This window comes from Nicotiana tomentosiformis, chromosome 8 (genome assembly GCF_000390325.3).
Source record: "Nicotiana tomentosiformis chromosome 8, ASM39032v3, whole genome shotgun sequence".
Classification (NCBI taxonomy): domain Eukaryota; kingdom Viridiplantae; phylum Streptophyta; class Magnoliopsida; order Solanales; family Solanaceae; genus Nicotiana; species Nicotiana tomentosiformis.
Genome location: NC_090819.1, coordinates 135,876,812 through 135,890,354, shown reverse-complemented (window position 1 = coordinate 135,890,354; position 13,543 = coordinate 135,876,812). Strand labels below are relative to the sequence as shown.

Sequence of the window (13,543 nt, the reverse complement as noted above, 5' to 3'; positions counted from 1 at the left end):
TACAAGTACTAATGTAAGCAAAAGTTACGGAATTTGACCGAACCCGTAAATGATATTGTAGCTCCGCCCCTAATTATATGTGCATGTGATTCTGAGTTAATGGTGTTAGAGTGTTAGCTGGTTTTAAGTAAGTCTGTTTTTGGCTCTCCAACGACCTCTGATGGCATTTATTGTTCTTTGCTTTTAAAGCTGTGTTTTAGCATACAATATATGATCAAAAGATTATACACATAGTACACACACTCCCTCTCTCACATTCACACACTTACATTTACGTGTATCATGCATATGAATCTATATATATATAAATCTTTAATATTTGTACTGTGATATGTCTATATATTCTTGAGTTTATTGTTTTTCAACAACAATCCGGCCCCTTCATTTATTACCTCCTCTTCCACTTAACTTCTTCTTCTATAAATCACTTTATTTTCTTTCTTCTCTGTCACTCACAGGTCTTCTCCTTTCTTCTTTTCTTTCCCTTCAACTCCCACTTAGCTTTTATTAACAATTTTTCTGCTTTTTTTTTAATTTACTTTATAAAGTTGTTATCTTTTTTATTTATATCTTCTTGAAGCTCAAGTGTTAGGATCTCTCAAGTTAGACAGCCATTGTTGCAGGTAAGCATATGACATTTCTAGTTCTTTACTCTCTTTTTTAAGGACATTTGGTTCAAAAATTTCTTGAAAAACAAATAAAAATATTCTTTGGAAATTAAAATAACACCAAACTCCATTTAGTCAAAATACTAACACAAACATTTTCCAAAATCATTTTATCAAATATTATGAACAACAAACTCTTTTGGGGCATTTGCACACATTGTCTTCTTTGTGGTCATTATTTAAATGGTCTCCTCTACACTGAGTTTGTTGTTGTTGTATTTAGATTTTGTCTCCGCTTGGCCGATGGATTAAATTTATTTGCAAAAAATCATTAAATTAGTTTTAAATTTGACCCATTGAGCTAACGCATAATTTAAAAAGTGGCCTAAAAAGTCCATTTTTGCAAATAATTCAATTTTTTGACAATATTTTTATGTTTTGGACAGGGGGTTAGTGTTGTTAGAAGATATGGATGTATCAACGGGCATGATGATTATAGCAATTGTAGCAGCTTACTTACTATGGTTTAAATCCATAACGAAATCCATGAAAGGGCCCAAAGGCCCAAAAATGTGGCCCATAGTTGGAAGTTTACCCGGCCTTCTTGAAAATGGGACCCGAATGCATGAATGGATCGCGGAAAATCTTCGGGCCTGTACCGGTACGTACCAAACCTGCATATTTGCAATTCCATTTTTAGCCCGGAAGCAAGGTCTCGTGACAGTCACGTGCGATCCAAAAAATTTAGAGCATATATTGAAGGTTAAGTTTGATAATTATCCCAAGGGTCCTACTTGGCAAGCTGTGTTTCATGATTTGCTTGGTGAGGGTATCTTCAATTCAGATGGTGACACGTGGCTTTTCCAGCGCAAGACTGCTGCGCTGGAATTTACCACCCGGACCTTGAGGCAAGCCATGGGTCGATGGGTTAACCGAGCCATCAAGAATCGATTCTGCCCGATTCTTGAGATGGCTCAGGTTCAGGGCAAGCCGGTTGATCTTCAAGACCTTTTGCTTCGGCTCACTTTTGATAACATTTGTGGCTTGGCTTTTGGCAAAGATCCGGAGACGCTCTCTCCAGAATTACCTGAAAATAATTTTGCCACGTCCTTTGACCGAGCCACCGAAGCCTCATTGCACCGATTCATCATGCCCGAGTTCGTTTGGAAGTTGAAAAAAATGCTTGGACTTGGAATGGAGGTGAGCCTGAGCCATAGCTTGAAACAAGTGGACGATTACATGACTGACGTCATCAATACACGTAAGCTAGAGTTGTTGAATCATCAGAACGGTGGACCCCAGCACGACGACTTGCTCTCCAGGTTCATGAAGAAAAAAGAATCCTACTCGGACAAATTCCTCCAACACGTGGCGCTCAATTTCATCCTAGCTGGACGTGACACATCATCCGTCGCACTGAGTTGGTTCTTCTGGTTGGTCAGCTTGAATCCGAGGGTGGAAGAAAAGATACTCGTCGAACTCTGCACCGTCCTGGCAGAAACACGTGGCAACGACACGTCAAAGTGGTTGGAAGAACCTCTAGTGTTTGAGGAGGTTGACCGATTGACATATCTCAAGGCAGCATTATCCGAGACCCTAAGACTTTACCCGTCCGTGCCTGAGGACTCAAAACATGTCATTTGTGATGATTATTTGCCCGATGGCACATTTGTACCGGCAGGTTCCAATATCACATATTCAATATACTCAACTGGTCGAATGAAATTCATATGGGGCGAAGATTGCTTAGAATTCAAGCCAGAAAGATGGATGTCACAAGACGGTAACAAGTACCAAGTTCAAGATGCATTCAGATTTGTAGCATTCAATGCAGGACCAAGAATTTGTCTAGGTAAAGACTTGGCTTATTTGCAAATGAAATCAATAGTAGCAGCAGTGCTACTCCGCCACCGGCTCGTGGTGGTGCCAGGCCATAAGGTGGAACAAAAAATGTCACTGACATTATTCATGAAGTATGGTCTAGTTATGAATGTGACCCCTAGAGACTTGACACCAATTTTGGCTAAAATTGCAAAATTTGGCAAAATTGAGTCATGTGCTGGAGAGCATCTGATCAATAATGGCATTCATCAACCAGAGGCTATTGCAGTAAATGGGATTGCTTGAAGATAAATAATGCAAGTATTATTAATTTGTTATTGATATAGTAGCAGTTATATACAGTAACATTTATCGTTTGTGGCTGGGATGAATCACCAATAATGTCTGAAGAGGCTTTTATTTCCTCAGTATACCAGATAACTTTTTGCCAAAGTGGAATGTTACAACTTAACTTCTTCTTTTTTAATTTTTTTCCTTTTCTTATCACCTTCATATTGTTTTCTCTGTTCCAAAACATAGTAAATGATTATACATATAGATATTGTACTTCATTAGTCCATTTTGTGAAATAAAATACAGTTGTGATTTTAAAGTTCTGCACTGTGAATACTTGTATCATTTGTCTTATTAATATTTTGATAATTAATATATGGTGGCTATGTATAAAGAGTTGCATTATATTGTTAGTAGATTCTTTTTTTTTTTTTTTTTAAATTTCTTTCGGTATCCAGTATCTATTTTGGGGACCAACTAATCTGGATTGGCGATGCGAAGATTTATTTTGGAGGCTAAAACGTTTTCTACGACTTCATTCTTAGAGCTTAAACCTGGAGCTTTTGGTTAAGGACATAGAGTTACTCGCCACCTCATCACGGAGTTTGTTGATGCTATCTGTAAATTTAAATTAAAAGAATTCATGAATTTCATGGGCCACATGCCATGATATATGTACCCTACATTTCTTTAGAAAAATGCTCTCACGTTCTCAAAACTAGATTTACGGCAATAAATGCAACGATACTTGTCAATCACTATTGATTGATTAGATTTTGTTATTTTGACTAGCTAGTAACCGATAATCCTACCCTTATTATAGAGCTTGAGTTTTCTTAGCAATGTGAAAACTGATTATGAAATTCTTCATATAAAAACTGCCAACAGATGGACCATATATATCATCTTGAACTCAATTAATTCTCTCCTCCTTTTGTTAAAGTTCGTCTGCTAAATATTCTTGTGATTTCTATAGGCCAAGCTAAACTTTCACGAATAATGCATGTAACAAGAGACAAACGTCGTTAGGAACAACTTGTGAGCACGTAATTTTGCCCTATGCCTAAAATACTCCTAAGAATACTCCAAAATAGTTTAATTGCTTTTATGAAATTTTAGAATTTTATTTTTATTTTTATTGGTTTGGCATTCATTTGCATATTTAGCATATTTAGTGGCATTGCAAATCATGAAAATAACAAAAATATTTTTTATTTTATTCTTTACATTTTTAGATCTTAATCACATGTTAATTGCATTTCTAGAATATATAAAAAAAATCATTAGTCATTTTAGTTTGAAGGATTTTGTTTTAGAATTTTGCATTAATTCACAAATTTAGCTAATTAATTAGTTTAATTGTAGGTTCAAAATAGGTATAATTAGAGTATTAAATAAGTGTTCAAATTTGAAAATGAAACACAGAAGGAAAAAGGAGAGGGTTGCTGGGCCAATTTTGCATGCCCAATGCCAACTCAATACCTGCCCCAGTCCACTCCAAAATCGGTCCAGCTCTTTAAACAACCAAACGACCTCGTTCCCTCCTTTAATCCTGGCCCTTCATCTCAGCTAATCCAACGGTTGAGAACTAATTCCCTTTCCCCCATATAACTGTCCTAAGAGACCAGAACCCCCCGCCCAAAAAAAAACCCTCTCAGGTCCCTCTCTCTCTCATCTCTCTCAAATCCTCTAACCCTAGCCGCCCACACACCCAAAACAGCCTCTGGCGGCACCACCTCCAAACACCCTCAAACTTTTACCAAATAATTCCCACATTCATATCTCTCCGAATCTCTTAACTTTTCTTTCAAAGTTTCCTTGTTCTTGTCGATTTTTAGATCTTGAAACTAAACCCTAGCCGCCACCATTCCTCTTTTTAATCACTCGACTGTCTTCATCCGTTTACGGTTGGAACTTACATGATTCGAAAGCTCTTGATGAGAGCTATCCACTGATGTAAGTTTCACGCCGTATCTCGGAGGTCACATTTTGGTCAAAGTCACTGTTTGACCTCCCAGATTCCTTCGGAATTCTTCGTTGTTTTGCTTAAAGATTGTCCTACACCCCCTCTCATTTTCTCTCATATAGCACACCCTCATACTCTATATAACAGACCTTACATTTCCTCATTCACACACACTAATTCTCTGCAAAATCCCTCATCCTCACTCATTTTTCTCACAAAAAATAATTTGAAAGTTGAAATCAGATCTAAAACAAAGGAAAAGAACTATCGAATTCATCAATATTGTTTTATTAGTTCTGGGTTCTTTGTGGATTTTTGGGAGTGGGTGTTGTAGGTGCTTTGTGTTGTTTCTGCTGCTGCGTTTGTTCTTGTTGCTGCTTCCTTCCAACTTTAGAGATTTATTTTCTATTCTTTGTTTGGCCCTGCATATTCCTCTTGCTTTGAATAGGTCAGTTCGAACACTCATGTACTCATATTTCTATGTGAATAAAATTTTCGATTTCTACTTTGGTTTGTTGTATATTTGTGTTAATATGGCAATATGAGTTAATTTGTAATCCTATTTGATGTGTTACATCAAACAACGTGTATAAAAGTTGACTGTTAAAGCATATACTGACTCTATTAATTTCTGACTGTTTGAGCATGAAGTTCGATTCAAATATATTCCTAATATATTTCTAAGTTGTGTTTAATAATAAAGGCATGATGTGGAAGACTACTATTGCGATGAGTATGGCTGCAGTTTATGGATCTGGCCATTAATTGGTCAAGTCTGCAAACCTCAAAGCCAAAATGGATTATCGGAGGCGTTCAGAGCCATTGTAGATTGTTTAGAATAGAAGTATAAATATCCCATTGTGGTTTGTACTATTAATTTAAGATGGAATGTGTTGTATAGTTTGATCAAAGCAGACATGACAGTAATGCCAAAATCTAGATGTGTTAAGACTTGGATGCATGACTAAATGCGATAATATTTTTTTGAGGTTAATTTCTATTTTTGATACATCCAAAGGTTTGAAATCATCATTAAGTTTGTTAAACTCAGAGTAGTAGCCATTTCCGAAATTAGTAGTTGCAATTAAAATTGAAATTATGACTTTACTCTAATAAGGCTTGATGTGGGCCTGGAGTTTCACAGATTTGGAACTCAATGATGTCATTAGTGATACAAAGATGGGCTTCTCGCTTGAGCCCATTTGCCTATCTTATTTGATTAATCAATGTTGATAAGATAATAATATATTAAGTTGTTAGATGCCTTTTAAAATGCCTTAACTAGTTTCCCTTCATTACTGTCTAAATGCTTTAAGTTGAGTAGCTTTTAAACATTACAAATATGCTAATAAGTCCAGACTTAAACGGATTACCCATTAGCCTTACATATAAAGATGAGGTGATTTAGAAGTTAATTGACAACCCCATTCTAGCTTAAATAAGTAAACCACAACAATTTATTTCATACCGTTTTGAATTATCCGCATAGTAGAAATGCTTTAGGCGCGCATTTAATCTACTATCATGATTGTGTACACGTTCGCGTGACATGATTATGATTCCCAAAATAAAATCAAAGTATGCGGTCGTGGGACTTGGGCTAAAAACCATCTTGATAATTAATAAAGCGTGATTAATTGTGTACACGTACACGTGACATGATTTAACGTATCCAATAAAATAGATTTACGCACATGTGATCTGTTTCAAAGATAAATCCATAAATGCCATAATTAAAAGTGGTAAAAGATAAAATACACATAGGTTTTAAAAAAAAGTGTAATTAAATAATTAATTATGCCAGATATGATTAAACGCGACCGTGTTTAAACCATGAAATTCGGGAGTGCATCACACCTCTCCCGAGTTAACATAATTCCTTACACGGGCTTCTGTGTTCGTGGACCATAAATATAGTCAATTTCCTTGATTTGAGATTTTAAATTAAATCGGTGACTTGGGACATCATAATAAATATTTCAAGTGGTGACTCTAAATAAATAAATAATCCATTTTGAATAATGTCAGTTTAACTGGAAAAACTCCCTATTCTTCGGAAAAAGGAGGTGTGACAGCTCTGGCGACTCTGCCGGGGATACGAACCCAGAATCTCTGGTTCGGGGTTCAGAATTCAAGATTATAATATTATCTATACTTGGCTTTCTTGATTATTGATATTACTGTGTTTATTGGTTTAATGTACTAATTGTCACTCATTTACCGCTTTGATATTATTTAAATTGAATAAACTGCCTTCTTACGCCTCCCTTCTGAGTCTTCTGAACTATTGGTGTACACGTGCGCGTGGGCCATTTTTCTGTTAGAGGTCATACCAATTAGAACGAGGTTGGATCAGCAACTAGGCCTGGTAGACTTTCATGCTCCCGGTACATTGCCCCCATCTCGGCTCAAGCTGTCCGCTTGGGTAAGCCAAGTCTAAAACACACCCCTAGGATTTTAAACCTAGAATAACATAGCCTCATGCTGGATCCCTAGTAGGAACGTTTGTTTGCATCACGCCCATTTGACTTTGGGGACTCAATACAAGGGTTGGGTCCGTCTAGGACAGGTGTACTCAAAATAAAAGACCACCCTGATGCATCCTATGTGCTATTTGTGCATTTATTTATTTCGACTTGCATGTTGACCGACTTCTAGAATAGGGAAAGAAAATCAAGAAAATAAAACAAGAGTAAGGTAGGAGAGAGAAAATTTATCCGGTTCTGAAAAACTCTGGTATTTGAAAAATCCTGAAACTCTGCCAAAATTTTGAAAAAACAAAAATAAAAACAAAAGAAAAGTCATTTCAAAAGGCATGTTTTCCTGTTGTGTCAAAACTAACCGAACTACGTAGGTTCGATTCTCACCGGATATGAGATACGTAGGCAACCTCCATAAGGTTCGGCCTCATTTTTGAAAAAATAACCCAAAATAATAAAATGTGTCCAGTGTTTTGGTCAAATGAGTAAACCGACCCAGCTTCAGTTGCATCCCGAGCTGTTTATGTCGGAATAGCCTTAGAACATCTCCAAAATTGTTGAAGGGCTATTCTGGCAAGAACAGACGTGTCTGTCAATTGGGCATCACTTTTACCATAAGTGCCCTTTCCCGGCCTAAAATATTTTATTGCAGATGTGGTTGATTGAGCATCTCCGTCATCACCCTAAATTCATAAAATATGGCATGAGCAAGAACAATTTCATCGAGAGTTACGAGGAAAGAGTTAAAGATTACAATTCTCCAGAAGGGGTAGAAGCATGGATATCCTACTTAAGATCTTGAAACACAAGTCAAATTGAGTGGACCTTGGGATGGCTCCCGGTAAGGGAAGTGATACACATATCGGCTTTGAAAAGCTCTCTGTTGCTGATGGGTTTAAGAAGTGTCCAACCGTATGCACCGCAAAGAGTTCTAAGATAGCTGGGAAGGTACCAAGTGGTGCCCGAGGATGAAGATTTGAGTGTCCAAGTCATTGAGATACACCTAGAATCTCCACTCCCCGAAACTTTAATCCAGCAAATTTGGAATGGCTGCCGGTACTTGAAAGATGATACTCAGGTGCCAGATCCTGCGAGAGGTGAGGTAGACCCAGGTTATGCTATGTGGTTTGAGAAAATGTCTCGCATTGATGATGAGCCTGAGCCTGAAAGTCCCGCCAAAAGGCCTCATGTTCAGGATTTTGATGATAAAATCCGTGAACGTTTGGCTTGGGGAGAAAAGGAAAAGGAATACCAAGCAACCATAGCCTTAGAAGAAAAGTTGAGAAACCTCAAATTTGAGAATGACTTACAAGCGCAAGAAGCTGAAGGTGAAAAGAAAAGTCTAACCCGTGAGAATGAGACGCTCTGAGCCTAACTTAGGGAAATGAGAATAGCTACTGAAACGCCTGTAAGGAGTGAAAGGGATGAAAAATTAATGAGCAACTTGAGGCGAAAAGTGCATGACTATGCGGCCGACCTGACAAAGGCCGAAAAATATTTAGCAAAAGCTCACGCAAGGATGATCCAGCTAGGGAAAGATGCAGAAGAACATACAAGGTTATCCCCCCAGGTGAAGCAAAGTTATGACCGAGAAGTCGCGATCTTAAGGAAAGATTTGGATGTTGTTGAAAACGAAATGGGTCAACAAGTGAAAGACTTCAAGACAGAGAGGGAGGATTGCTATGCCTTGATTAACAAATTGGAAGAGAGTGTATTGACTTTGCAAAACCACAATAACAAGGCCATGCAAATAGTGGAAGTCCGGGAACAGTAGATTGTATGACTGCTCCAGGAGAAGGGTGCTATCAAGCTCAGAATCAAGGAAATAGCTGACTACACGGCAATGAAATGCAATGAGTGTGAAAATATGACTCGAGCTATGTTATTTTCTTCGGTGCTGTATTTCGCTCGCTAGGTCATGGCCGACCTCGAGTTCCTTCCAGAAGAGCTTACAAGCAGCCCTGCACCGAGACCGTCTGAAGTCACTCGAGCCCCCAGAATAACATTTAAGGCTCATCTGTGTTCTTGATCGTTCAGTCTTTGAGTCTGTATTTTACTTTTTCCTCGCGTCAAGTCTGTTTGTCTTTTCGTCCATTTTGAGTCTGTGTTATTTTGCTTTGAATCTGTATCTTATTCTTTCAAGTCAGTTATCAATGTCTTCGAGTCTTTGTAATGAAAAAACAAAAAGATTTTGTTAATGAAATATTGAAAACCCCAAAAAATTTCTTTACTTTCATTTTGCATTTATTCCCCTGAACTATGTAATGATCTGATTCATGCGGTGTCATGATACGTAGGCAATCCCTATCGGATGCGATCATATCCAAAATTAATTTAAGTTAAAATCAACAAAAAAGAGAAAATTGAGAGACAATTAGTAAAAGAAAAGGAAGAAAAGTGTGATAAAAAACAAAAGTGAAAACCAGGAGTAAAGACAATAGGAGAAAACCAGGAATGACAAAACAAAAGAGCAAAAGGGAGTGGAAATGAAATAAAAGAATTACAGAGTGGAAAAGAGATAGTGAAATCCGGGATGAAATACGCAGCCGTTGCAAAATTAATTTAGAAGCGTTTAACTGTTCAGGTGCGTTGCATCCCCAATGTGTGATTCCCTATCTGTTAAATGTCTCAAAACTGACAATGTTATTGTGTGTGCTGTAAGCCAGGTTCTGTTCAGGTGGTTGGTTTTGTCGGTAATCTGGCTTCTCACCCCTATTTTACAAGATCCAAAGGAAAGGTTCCAATGGCTTCAGAAATCAATCTCCGCATTATTAATCCCAAGGATAGCCCTGGATTGTCTATTTTACAACCTGAATTGGCAACTGTCGAAGAAAATAAGATGATGCGTCTCCGCATACTGGAAATGTAGGACGCTTGGTCTAATGGTAGGGAACCACCAAGTGAAATTTCTGGATTTCCCGAGCTGATCCCAAGGACGCGTGGAACCACCAACATCCCTATGACCAACCCATTTATCCCGTATGGGTACCTTACAATATCATCCAACTTTACCGGTATGCCTTCTGTGGTTCGCCCCCAGGCACCGTTTTTCGGGGAACCTTCAACGTTGTTCTCCGCACTACTAGTTTTCACCATGGCACAACCAACTGTGCCCAAGCCATGCTTTGAACCCCCAACATTCACCTTCTAAGGTCCAAAATTTCAACCCGATATGACTCATGTCACTCCAGACTCGTATGCTCTACAACCACAGTATGAGTCTCCGATTGAGTAAGAAAGAACAGTTAGAAATCCAAAGCAGGAAGAAATGGCTCAGAAGATGAAAATCTTGGAACAGAGCTTGAAAAACATGCAAGGTTTGAGTGGCCAAAAAAGTGTTTCATATTCAGACATAAGAGCCTCCCAGAAGAAACAATTTCACCCCCATTGGTGAATCCTATTCCAGTCTGCTTCAGAAGTTAATAAAACCGGGTCTATTGAAGTAAACATTGGGCCAGCACCTGCCAAGAACGTGGTTCTTTATGTTCCTAAGGCCCCGAGAAAAGAACAACTTATCCTCAGCACTCCCAAGAAGTTCGATGAAAGGAACGCTACATTGAATGTGCCAAGATTATATGTACCATAGGGGACATTTGTGGCGCGGGGGTAGGTAATTTCACCAAGGATGACTGAGCCCGTAGTTATCAGCCCCACACCATAGAGTTCTATGAAAGATCCTACCAAAGTCCCCTGGAACTACAACAGAACCGTGGTTACATACAAAGGGAAATAAATTATGGGGGAAGTGAATGAGATGAATAAGTCTGGGAGGTACCATACCCTAGAAGAGCTAAAGAAGTCCAAACAGAACAGGGATAAACAGATGCCATCCAAGAAGCCTGTAAGCAATGAGGAAGCGGAAGAGTTCTTTAGAAAGATGAAAACTTGAGAGTACTCAATAGTTGACCAACTCCGTAAGACTCCTTCCTAGGTCTCACTCTTATCTTTGTTACTAAGTTCGGATGAACATAAAAAAGTTCTCCTCAAAACATTAAATGAAGTGTATGTCCCGGTTGATACTTCTATCGAACAATTGGCCAAAAGACTTTTTGAGGTCAATAATATTTCCTTCAGCCGCGATGATTTGCCCGCAGAGGGAGCTACCCACAATAAAGCCCTCCACCTGACTGTCAAATGCGAGGGCTATTATGTGAAAAGAGTGATGTTAGATGGTGGGTTTGGGGTAGACATTTTCCCTCTCTCAACACTCCAGAGAATGGAGATTGGAACAGAAAGAATTTGGGTTAACAACATTTGCGTACGAGCTTTTGATGGGGTCAAGAGAGAGACAATAGGAGAAACTGATCTAATTCTAACTATTGGATCTGTAGAGTTTGAGGTGACCTTCCAAGTTTTGGACATGGAAACCTTGTACAATTTTCTCCTGGGTAGACCATGGATTCATGCTGCCGAAGTTGTTCCCTCCTTTCTTAAACAAATAGTCAAGTTTGAATATGATAATCAAGAGATTGTTGTCCATGGAGAAGATGAGCAATCCATCTACCGGGACCCCTCGGTCCCGTGTCTTGAAGCTAGGGAAGGCAGTGAGCACATTGTGTATCAATCTTTCAAAATTGTGGTCACTGACCAATTTGAAGAAAGGGCCTAATTACCTCAACCTTGCTTGTCTAATGTTTCGATCATGGTCGCCACCCAAATAATTAGAAATGGGTACAAGCCCGGAAAGGGGCTCAGAGTATCTCTATGGGGAATTACTGAGCTAATTTCCCCAATCGTCAATGAGAAGTGTTTTTGGTTGGGCTTCCAAGCTACAGAGGCCGACAAAACATGGGCTGACAAACGCAAAGAAAACGGGTGGGTCCTATATCAGCCCATTCCATATCTCGCCCAATCATTTGTCAAACCAAAGTATGTGGAGGAAGAAAAAGAGGCCTTCACGGATGAAGAAATCAATGATATCTGCGAAGCATTAAAACAAATGCTATATGAGTCCCACATGGTCCAGCCAGGGGAATACACGAGCCATGCCGATGGGTAATATATGGGGCCGAATTTCAATCTCCAAAACTGGGAGGCTACCGCATTCCCTGTCAGGCGGGAGTCCTGGTAGTTTAGTCTTGCCATCTCTTCTGCATTACGAGTTATTTCAGGGTGTAACTCGAATATTTTACTTTATTGTCTTTTAATTCTGATGTAAACCCTCATATCTTTCAATTCAATGAAATGAAATCAATATTTCATCGTCCATAGATGTCTCTTTTCTTTTGTTCTGATTTTGCTATTTTTATTATCTTTTTCTTTTCAGTTCTAATAATGAGGACTTAAATAACATGACATGCTTGCGGACTTTATGCCTAGATTCTAAAATGCTATCTAACTTTGAAATAATGAATCAAGAGCCAAAATATGATGAAGATGAGATTTTTAGGGAAATAAATCGAGAATTGAAAGAATTTGAGAATAAGCCTAAGACAAACTTAAATGAAACCAAGTCGGTTAATTTGGGTAGTTTAGAAGAGATCTAAGAAACCATGATAAGCATTCACGCTGATGAAAGAACTAGAGATGCCTTGATCCAGCTTTTATTTGAATTCAAAGACGTGTTTGCATGGTCTTATGATGATATGCCAGGGCTGAGCGTTGATTTGGTGGTACATAAATTGCCTACCTATCCTAGTTATCCACCTGTTCGACAGAAGCAAAGAAAGTTCAAAACTGACATTAGTGATAAGATCAAGGAAGAAGTCATCAAACAACTGAAAGCTGGTGTGATCTGAGTGGTCCGATACACCACATGGCTAGCTAATGTGGTACCGGTGCTAAAGAAAGATGAAAAAACCCGAGTGTGTGTTGATTTTCGGGATTTGAACAAGGTGAGTCCCAAGGACAACTTTCCATTGCCAAATATCCACATTCTTGTTGACAACTATGCTAAACATGAGATACAGTCTTTCATGGATTGTTATGCTGGGTATCATCAGGTTCTGATGGATGAAGAAGATGTATAAAAGACCGCTTTCACCTCACCTTGGGGCACTTATTGTTACAGGGTCATGCCATTTGCTATGAAAAATGCCGGGGCAACCTACGTGAGAGCTAAGACTGCCATCTTCCATGACATGATACATGAGGAGACTGAGGTATATATGGATGATGTGATCATTAGATCCAGAATGCAAGAAAACCATGTGCGAGATATGAGGAAGTTCTTTGACTGTCTGCGGAGGTATGACTTGAAATTGAACCCAACTAAATGTGCATTCGGAGTTCCGTCTGGGAAGCTCCTGGGGTTTATAGTCAATCGGAGGGGTATCGAATTAGATCCAACAAAGATAAAGTCTATTCGGGACTTGCCACCCTCGAAGAGCAAGAAAGAAGTCATGAGTCTGCTAGGGAGGTTGAATTACATCAGC

At 38.7% G+C, this 13,543-nt stretch overlaps 1 protein-coding gene across 1 annotated transcript; it reads left to right on the top strand.

Annotated features, from left to right (window-relative positions):
• Window positions 1-371: 371 nt before the first annotated feature.
• On the top strand, window positions 372-3,042 carry LOC104103878 (cytochrome P450 86A22). Its single transcript, XM_009611820.4, has 2 exons — window positions 372-623; window positions 1,055-3,042. The coding sequence occupies exon 2, from the start codon at window positions 1,077-1,079 to the stop codon at window positions 2,733-2,735; it is 1,659 nt and encodes a 552-aa protein (XP_009610115.1). The 5' UTR covers window positions 372-623; window positions 1,055-1,076; the 3' UTR covers window positions 2,736-3,042.
• The last annotated feature ends 10,501 nt before the right edge of the window (window positions 3,043-13,543 follow it).

Bases quoted from the DNA above. Each gene is read 5' to 3' on its own strand.
- LOC104103878 (XM_009611820.4), top strand. From the start codon at position 1,077: ATGGATGTATCAACGGGCATGATGATTATAGCAATTGTAGCAGCTTAC.